This window comes from Cydia fagiglandana, chromosome 16, assembly GCF_963556715.1.
Source record: "Cydia fagiglandana chromosome 16, ilCydFagi1.1, whole genome shotgun sequence".
NCBI classification, from domain to species: Eukaryota; Metazoa; Arthropoda; class Insecta; order Lepidoptera; family Tortricidae; genus Cydia; species Cydia fagiglandana.
The window spans coordinates 176781-186567 of NC_085947.1; the positions used below are offsets into that span (position 1 = coordinate 176781).

Sequence of the window (9787 nt, forward strand, 5' to 3'; positions counted from 1 at the left end):
AAACAAATCGCCAATGTCCAATGACCTGAGCATTGGCGCGCAGCCTGCCAGCTGGATTCGAAAAAGCATGGAAAAAACCCGTTATAAAAGCCGGTATTGCGCCTGACGTCATCGGAACTGTGGTGTTGCCAGTATGAAACGAATGTCGCCATCTCAATTTGAAGGCTTGGAACAAGGTACAGTCAACTTAATAGAAATAGTTTTCAACGTTAAGTATTATACATGTACCTACGTATGAATCATCTTCATCTCTTCATCATATCAATGCACTGTTCCTGCACTGCATATCTGTTATTTTCAGTAAAAGGAACCATGGAACAAACATTTTCGGTTGAATTCAGATTAAATAAGTGCGTTATTATATTTGTAATATAATAACGCACTGTGACTATACGTATAATTGTATATATGTATTGAAAGCCGATGTGTAAATTCAATATATTTTTTTCATTCCAGACCTACTGACTGAGTAATGACATTATCATCTATATTATAAATGAATGTATTAAATTTTATTAAGTTAATTAAGTATGTATCTGTAAATAAAACATCGTTAACAAAAGGTTAGTTTTTATTCACTTTTACATTCAAAAACAAAGTAAACAGCTGCTCAGTTTGTATACAAACGCCCCAGGACGTATAACATCCGTAGATAAATGACATTCAAAAACTGGTTCAATTGTTTACCGTAGGTAGTCTTGCATGATAACTCTGTTTCTTTAGTCAATTAGAGGCATTACAACATTTACAACTATATGGTCAAATCACAACATATTAACTTCACTTCAACCTTATGATGCATCACAAAAATGTCCTATCAATATAAATGCCTTTGATAAATAGACAGTTTATCTAAACCCGCCCGGTCCCGGTCCATGTCCGAACCCCGGTCCTCCCGGTCCCGGGCCGTGACCGAAGCCCGGGCCGCCGGGGCCGCGATGGTGCCCGAAGCCCGGGCCGTGGTGGTGCGGTGGGCCGTGGTGATGCGGCGGTGGCGGAGGGCAGCACCAGTAACAGGACCAACAGAGACCCATCCTGAAAAGAGAAGACGGTGCAATATTTCGTCGAGCGAGCGTAATGTAGGAATGACCTTGATTTGCTGCTCGTCGCTTGGGCCCAGTCTGCCACCTTATCTATACCCTAGTTCGCACTCGGCACTAATTACAGAGAACATTTTGTTATAATTAGTACCATTGAGAAGAAACAACAACTAAATTTTTCCGCGTTATTACTAGGGAATCGATATGAGAACTGAAGTGCAGTCGGCATTGAATATAACGTCTTTATTTCTCTATGGTCTTGGCAAAGTGTACGTATTTGTTATCACTTTGTGCGCTTTAATATGTACTAATATCCGATTACGACTGTACTGGATGTTTGAGGACTGTAATCCTAGCACAGGAGGAGCGCGACTGTATGTAGCCCGTGAGATAAGACTACCCGCCTTTTTCTAACTGTATGTATCTAATAGTTATTTGTTTTACAAGGGGGCAAAATTGTTGTTTAACCGCTCGTGCTAATATTGATACCCGAGCAAGCGAAATATTCCAAAATTGAACCACGAGCGTAGCGAGTGGTTCGAAAAATGGAATCTTGAGCGTTGCGAGGGTTTCAAAGCACGAGGGTTAAACAAAATTTGCCCCCGAAACACAAAATTTTTCACCACACCAACCCGAAGCAAATATTAAATGTAAAATATCAAACAAAATCAAACCAAATCAAATGAATGTTATTAAATATTTATCATCCAAAATCATCATTTAAAAATCAATTCTACCAGCAAACATCTCAAAATTTGCATTTGATTACTTTGCCTCACATGTGGATAAAATGCAACTTTGCTATTCGTTTTTGAAGTGCAAAGTAATTCTTTCCGAGCTGGTGTGGTGAAAATACAATTAATTAAACGGGCTGTGCTAGCCCGGCTAAATGCTCTAAATATTGTTAATAATTTCAAAAGAATAATTGCACTTACCTCTCAGTCTCGATTTTGCACTTTGATTTTTACTAATAGCACCTTTTTTTTTAGAATGTTAATTTCAAGCGAGCTGATGCGCGACACCCAGTAGGTAAGGTATGCACTCCTCGATATGATAAATTTGGCGCATGTTTATGTAGTTTCTCACTGATATTGATAACATATCGATATCGCTGATTAGGTAAGTAAGTAGACACCTCTGTATGACTTATTGGTCCGAAGTATGCGTAATACTTTCTTTTGTTAAGGTACATTAGTGCTTAGACTCATACGCCTATGAGTCATTGATACTAGTAACAGCCGGACATCTTTTCAAAATTAAGTCTAGGCGATATTGACATCACTTATCAAGGAAGGTAAATCCAGATGCGGCACAAAAACTAATGCGTAAGCTCGTTTAGTCTGTTCTATTCAGGCATACATACATTATAGGAAGCAACGGATGGAAGCAGGATTCCCTAACGAATGACTAGGGCCACAAGCACCATCCCACTAAACCGGGGTTAACCGTTAACCCAGCGTCAAATTGTACCAGCCTTTTTGTAACTCCAGGTATCCTCCAGCTACTCTACACGATGGGCCAACGCCGGCCACTCAAAGGGACGCATTTATGAGTTAGAGGGAGCAAGTGATATTGCTATCTCATTCTACCGCATGGCTGCGTCCCTTGGAGTGGCCGGCGTTGGCCCATCGTGTAGAGGAGCCATAACCGGTTAACCCCGGGTTAGCGAGTGGCCCATGCACGAGACTAGTTCAGGGGTCGGCAAACCGCGTAAGTGGATAAGTTTTCTCTTGAGACCATGAGTATTATATTCTTTGCTTGAGACTTCTAACGAGTATTATATTCTTTGCTTCTAATACCACTGAAAACATTTGCGGCTCTTGGCTTCTCTCTAGTGATTTCTACTGTAGTTGGCTCTTCTCAAAGTTTGCCGACCTCTAGACTAGTCAAGACCTCTAGACTAGAAAGTATCTAAAACGGAATCACGTTTGTTCACATAGTTGGAATCTTGAGCGTCGAGAGGGTTTCAATGCACAAGGCAAAAAAGTACACCAAAGTAACCACTATATTTTAAAATGCAAAACGCAGTCCTCCAATTACACCATGCCGTTATGTAAATATAATCCAAACGTATGTTACTACAGTAAAAGTAGAGCCGGCAAGACTGCGTTTTGTATTGTCAGAGAATGTACAGTGAAATAAAAGAATGTATTAAATGAAGTGATTTATTGTTTAATCCTCCTCCTCGTCGTTGGCGGCGCCGCCCGACTGGCCCTTGCGCAGGTTCTTCCTCTTGACGCGGCCCGGCCGGCCGCCGCCGAACGGAGACTTCAGCGAGAAGTCGATGTGCTTGCCAGAGTCCAGCCGCACGATGAACGACGGGATGTTCACCACCTGCTTGCGGACGCTGGGGACATTACATTATTTATTAGTGACACAGATGGGAATGGGTGTGACACCGGCCACAGATTGGAATGAGTGCATTCACAGAAATCATTCCTATCTGACCCCGCCTCATGTATGGCGGCGGTCACGTGGAGCGAAGACAAATTGGAATACACCTCAAAAGAGGTTGTTCCCGCTAAGTTGTTACCAGTGGTAAATACTGGGAATTTAACTACACAAATTGTTTCAAGTCTCGTTTAGATGACATCCATTATTTTTGGTGCCATGACAAAATTAAAACTATTCTAAAGTAGCATGTACTTTACCTGCATCATGTCTACAAGAGACAACATTTCAAGACATTGAAATCAACACAAGGTTGACCAAGTGGTCTTCATGATAACAGTGCAAGTGCGGTTCAAGCCAAGCCTTCACAGCTCGGGCTAGTCATTCACCTGTGTTATAATGCTTTTATGAGAAATTTATAACATTATGCTACAACAATATTCTACATTTGTCTATGTGTATTGAAGAATATAATATGAAAAAAAAGTTCCAACAAATGGTGAGCCTCCTCCCCTTTTGTGAAGTTGGTTAATAAAAAGTGTATTTTGCAAATTAAAATAATGTCAAGCTCTCATACTTTCTCTGAAATATGAAGTTGAACTCAAATAATTACATTAAAAGAATATTTATTGTTATTTTAGCCTGGATCAATAATTTTTGAAAAATGATGATTAATTTATGAAATTAATGATTTTTAAATTAATAATTGTAGAATTGTTGTTAATTACCGGATGTGTCTCTGTCTGATTAGGATGCGGGCATGATGGATGGACTTGGCGAGACCAGCCTTGAACACCTGGGTCTGCAGGCGGCGCTCCAAGAAGTCCTCGATCTTCAGACCGAGCACGTAATCCAGCTTCATCTGCTTCTCATCCAGCACTCCGATGCGGACCAGACGGCGGAGGAGGGCATTGCCTGCAAATTATACACTTATGTTAGTTTAAGAGCATGATGAGAGGCTACAGATTGAGATGCTGTCCAGTCAGATATTTTTAAAGTATCAACAAAGGTTTGTCTGACAAGAGGTGTCATTTTAATCATCATTATGAGTCAATTTTATTGCTCGAGTATAATATATACAAATATATAACAAAAAATATGTCTAGGTTAAAAAGCTTCTCTCAGTAGTCATGTGAAAATGCCAATTCAACAGAATTAAGACAACTTTATATCTGTGAGCTTAGGAAAGCATTACTAATAGACAGGCAAATTGAACCTTCAAACAGCCTCTTGGGGTCCTTCTCCTCGAGCGTGAGCAGCTCTCGGGCAGCCTTGCGGATGCGTGCCAGCGTGTACTTGACGCGCCACACCTCGCGCTTGTTCCTCAGACCGTACTCGCCGATGATCTTCAGCTCCTGGTCCAGCCGCGCCTTCTCGAAGGGACGCCGGGGCGTGACATAGGTCTTTGAAAAGACAGAGGGCACTCGGTTGTTCACCATGACGAGCTGGGGATGATTAAGTTGATATTGTTATACTAGGTTATAATTACATTAATGCCATCCCTAGCCTAGACCACATGGAAACAAAAATTACATTCTTAAAGAAAAACATGACCAAGAAAGCAGACAGTAATTAACTAAAACGTGCTTACACTTTACACTACACGCTTAAAACACATCCAAATATATTTAGGGGGGTTTGTAGCCACGAACCGTTGCAAACGCATATACTCCGACAACGGCGGTAGTCGAAGCTTAGTGGGTGTACGCTTGGGAATCAATGTTCGTGGCGTTGCTTTTGCCTTTATGTCCATACATGATCGTCAATAAAGAAAATAACGACATGTTCTACTCAAAGGCCCAGAAATAATTCTGAGGTTATGCCGCAGAAATCCATTTAAATCACAGAAACGATCAATAATTATAATAATTTGCGTGCACATGATGTAATACAAATAAGTTTGCAATTCTTTTCAGTACTGATTTCTAAAGTTAAATAAAAAAAAAATGTAATATTCACCTCGCTCCGTCAGCACGGCTCGTCGATCAAAACAGAAAGAATGCAATACAGCAATATGGCGGTAACGTCAATGTCAAATTTGTCAGGGTGGAAACGACGTGGGTTACAAGATTACAAAAACAATTTTCCCCAAATTAATTAGATACAGTAATTAATATTAAAATAGGATGAGTTTGTTTAGATGCTCCGGTGACTGGTCTAGTAACCAGATGAAATAATAAGAATAAATGTATAAGTGCACACACGTCTTTTTGTTCTAAACGCCTTCTTCAGGTTACATTTTTGTCTCATTTTTGTGGTTAAAAATTTGTCTTTTACCCCTATTCTTGGAATTAAAATGTTAATGGTAATACTAAATGTATAGACAAAGTTTTGTTTTAACACCCTGGAATTTAAATATTCACCGCCAATAAAGTTTTTTGTGTTCTACGTGCCGAGTACAGTACCAGACGAGCGAACCGGACTGTGATCCTGGTCCGGCCGTGAGTCGTGCACGTTCGATATTGTAGACGGCGGTTCGCCGTACATCATCATCATATCAGCCGAAAGACGTCCACTGCTGGCCACATAGAGAGAGGTATACGCGTGCCTCCGTGAGGGACAAAACATACGCAAATGCGACACTGTGATTGGTCGAATTCATTTGTTGCCCACCATTCTCCATACTAATAAAAAGGTGGGGAACAAACAAAAAGTGAGACTGTGACAAGGACAAGCAATAATACCGCTTTCTCTGCTACTCCTACTGAAAGATACATAAGACATTCGTTCGTATGGATGATTTTGTTTGATACTTTGCTATAAGATTCTGTCAATATATTTTGTTCAACTTTTTATCATAAAGGGTATGATTTTACCAGGGGGCCTTACCGCCAACATCAAAAAATGTTAACTGCCTCTCTCTCTATCGCTCTTGCCCATTCGAGTGAAAGGGAAGCAGTTATCGTTTTTTAGTTGGCGATAGGCCCTCAGGTTTTATATACGTATATGTGGGAAATATTTGCATCGTGTGTACGATAGAAACCGTACCAATAAAACAACTAGGCCGATTTTGATTAACGAGATATCCATTAATTCGTATTTGTGCTCTGGGTGGCATATACAATATAACAGCAATAAAAACAATATAACAAAAAACAGCTACTTTAACTTGTTTTAGGTAGACACAATAAATAATAAAAATTATATTATATAATAAGTATAACTATTTATTTACACAAGTAACATACATTAAAATATTTAAAAAAGGCTTTAATACTTTTTATATTTCATAAATCCTTTATATTTCTTAGGGTTCAATCCATACGCTTTCAGCCGCTCATCAGATAAATTGCTGTAAGGATTATCTGAAGCTTTGGATTGGTTTTGCTTATTCTTCTTGGATACATTGAAACCTTTCTTCTTCTGATTTTTCTCCAAATTGTTTACATTGACCGCTGATTTATTTTTCTTTTTCTTCTTTTTCTTTGGTACTGGGTTACTACTTGCAGTATCTTCTAATTTACGTTTTAAATTTTGATTTTGTTTATTATGTTCTGCATCTGGTTTGTTTTTATTTTTCTTTTTAGTTTTCCCAGAATGATTTTCACTTGCATTGCTCCTGACTATGGAACTGTCAAGTTTCTGGTTGTTTTGCTTGCATTCTGATGTGAGTGAAACACTAGCAATATTCTTTTCAGAATTATTTTGCTCTGTTCTATGCTTCTTCTTGTTTTTCTTAGAACTATTCATACTTTGTTCAGTTACAATACTAATATTAGATTCATCCTGATTAGGTTCACAGTCTTGTAAATCATTGATTAAACTGCTTTTATTTTTCTTTTTCTTAATTTTGGGAACTACATTATCATTTGCTATGTCACTAGAATTATTCTCCGTTTCCACATTTTCCTCCACATGTTTGTGTTTTTTCTTTTTGCTGCTTTCAGTGGGTAAAGTGCCAGGATCACCATTAATAAGATCATCGTGTTCTATTTCTTCTTGACTGTCATTGTTTGTATTTTTTCCTTCTTTATTTTTGTTCTTTTTCTTCTTTTTCTTAGTTGCTTCAAGAGGAACAACTATTTCTGGTTCCCTGAAATATAAAGTGTTTAATTTTATATGAGATTATACAAATTGATAAAGACTTTTTTCTATCTACTTGAAGAGCATTGTTTATGTACAACATAGAAATTCCTTTGGAAAATGTCCTCGTATTTTTATTTTTTAACATGGAAAAGTCGACTAAACCCTATTCCTTGATGCTCTTAAATTCCTACACACTGTAACCCTGTCTGTTGTCCTGTGTGATTTAGATGAAACGCGTGTAGATAGTTTCAAGGTCTGAGGAAGGACATAGGATAGTTTTAATCTATTGTCATCAATTCATCATTATCTGATTGGAGGCAGATCAGGCAGACAATGTCACGGGCAGAAACTAGTAGATAATGAAACATATATTACTCAGGCAAATCCTTGAACAAGCTTGGCAGAACTTTCTTCTTGAGGCGTTCATCAGCCGCCTTCTGCCGGTATACTTTGACCTCTCCCTTCTCCACATGCACCGGTTGATGCCTCACAATCTTCTTCAGCGGCACCCACTGCGTGAGCTCCTTGTCATCTGCTAGCAAGATCTGGAAATAAGAAAGTTTAAATATTAATAAATAGGTAATAACAATAATTATGTATTTTAATTTCTATCCCATTCATTCATTATAATATTATTTGAATTCATATTATTCATATTTGTCTTACTAAGGTTAATATGATGGTATACATTGGGAATAAACTAATTACATAATTTATTATCATTATAATTACTATAATTATGGTGGAATATACAAACCTCCTCAATAGTCAGCCCATAGTCATTGGGCACCACCTCTCTGTACTTGAACCTGGTGGGCAAGTCTCCCCCAATGACATCCTCGCAGTCCATCTTGTAGTACTCCTCCATGTATTGGGAGTAAGTCTTGTCTGCCACTGTCGGCACAAACTTTGGCTTTTCAGTTGTCAACAACTCTGCCAACTTGGATTTTTTCTTACGGTTCCTCCGTTTCTTGGTCATGTTTTGCTGTAGTTCTTCTAATAAGTTTAAACGGGCTTGCTTTGGGTTGTAATCTGCATCCATGTTAAATTCATCATCTTCACAATGGGGCTCATTTTCAGCTGTCTCCTCTTCTTCAAACTTCTCCCAATTTTCTATCTCTAACTCTTCATCCAGGTCTGGGAACACAGGCTTCTCATTGTCCACTTCACCATAGTATTCCTCATCAAAGATCTCCTTCATTCTTCTGTCATGCTCATTAGGATCAAATTCACTTTCCATATCTTCTTCTCGAAAAGCTAAATCCTGGTTCCCAGTTACCTCTTTAATTTTGGCAATTTTTTCTTGAATCTCTTTCAGCTTGAGAGCTTTCATTCTTGCAATTTCATCCATCTTCTTCTTTTTTTCTTCTTCCTTCCTCTCTCTGACTTCAGCCCTCTTTCTGGCGCGGCGGTCATCTTTGGGCCTGATGTAGTTCATGGTACGAGGAAATCTCTTCAAGTATTCTTCATCTGGTTCTTCAAAGCGGAAGTTATAAGCTCTCTCAAACTTGCCCTGTTCCTCCACAATGGCCTCATCAGCTTCCAGGTCGGCGTCGTCACGAATCTTGTCTCCTGCCTCGCCGGCATCCCCATCTTCTAAGTACTTTTTATTCAGGATGTAGTCTCTAAGGAATGCTTCCCCCTCATTCAATTTTGGGTCAGACCACAATGCCTTCAGAGGAGCTAGATCTCTTTCTACTGGATTATTGATATGCTCAGCCTTACCTGTGAGGAAATCTTTTATTTTTTCTGTCTTAATATCCGTTTTAACAGGGTTCTCAGTTGATTTGACTTCAGCCGCCTTCTCCACTTTAAATATATTTCCATCATCGTCATCATCGTCGTCGCTGTCGGCAAAACTTAAAGTTTTCACCTCTGGCTTCTTTTCTTCCTCTTTCTTTTCATTCTCGAAAAATTTGAAGTTAGGATCATAGATCCGTGGATCCTTTGTTTTCAATAACGCTAGTGTTTTCAGGAATTGTGTTTCCGTTTCTTCAGATACTTCAGGCGGTTCGTCACTATCGTCCTCGCTGTCGGAAGACAGTGAAGCGTCAGAATTCAACGCCTTGGCGCCGTACTTCTGCTCCAATTTGTGAAGTTCCTCTTTTTGACGCCACGAGTCATATTTCTTGGCGTATTCATTCTCAGTCTTAAGTGTAACTTCCTCTTCGGAGTCTTCATCAAATAATGCTTTTTTCGGCATATTTTCCAATATATTTTAATTTCGTTTACAACATTTTATAACCAATAAAATAAACTCATGCAATCCTGCATGCGAAACATTAATTAAATGTCATGTTGACGTCCACAATTTTTAAGCTGTTTCAGCT

General features: G+C 38.9%; 2 protein-coding genes across 2 annotated transcripts; both read right to left on the reverse strand.

The window, feature by feature from the left end:
• Window positions 1–3191: 3191 nt before the first annotated feature.
• LOC134671674 (small ribosomal subunit protein uS4) lies at window positions 3192–5469 on the reverse strand. The gene is made up of 4 exons (XM_063529499.1): window positions 5391–5469; window positions 4648–4876; window positions 4160–4346; window positions 3192–3387 (listed from the first exon to the last, which is right to left on the reverse strand). The coding sequence occupies exons 2-4, from the start codon at window positions 4868–4870 to the stop codon at window positions 3213–3215; spliced, it is 585 nt and encodes a 194-aa protein (XP_063385569.1). The 5' UTR covers window positions 4871–4876; window positions 5391–5469; the 3' UTR covers window positions 3192–3212.
• A 1143-nt stretch (window positions 5470–6612) lies between these two features.
• Window positions 6613–9725, reverse strand: LOC134671676 (protein KRI1 homolog). Its single transcript, XM_063529500.1, has 3 exons — window positions 8215–9725; window positions 7833–8002; window positions 6613–7464 (listed from the first exon to the last, which is right to left on the reverse strand). Exons 1-3 carry the CDS (start codon window positions 9658–9660, stop codon window positions 6642–6644), a joined length of 2439 nt encoding a protein of 812 aa, XP_063385570.1. The 5' UTR covers window positions 9661–9725; the 3' UTR covers window positions 6613–6641.
• Between the last annotated feature and the right edge of the window lie 62 nt (window positions 9726–9787).

Bases quoted from the DNA above. Each gene is read 5' to 3' on its own strand.
- LOC134671674 (XM_063529499.1), bottom strand. From the start codon at position 4,870: ATGGTGAACAACCGAGTGCCCTCTGTCTTTTCAAAGACCTATGTCACG. The intron at 4,347-4,647 runs GTTCAATTTGCC...TATAATTTGCAG, and splicing joins CCCCAAGAGGCTGTTTGAAG to GCAATGCCCTCCTCCGCCGT. The intron at 3,388-4,159 runs GTAATTAACAAC...TAATGTCCCCAG, and splicing joins ATCAGACAGAGACACATCCG to CGTCCGCAAGCAGGTGGTGA.
- LOC134671676 (XM_063529500.1), bottom strand. From the start codon at position 9,660: ATGCCGAAAAAAGCATTATTTGATGAAGACTCCGAAGAGGAAGTTACA. The intron at 8,003-8,214 runs GTTTGTATATTC...TCTTATTTCCAG, and splicing joins ATGGGCTGACTATTGAGGAG to ATCTTGCTAGCAGATGACAA. The intron at 7,465-7,832 runs GTAATATATGTT...TTTATATTTCAG, and splicing joins TTGTTCAAGGATTTGCCTGA to GGAACCAGAAATAGTTGTTC.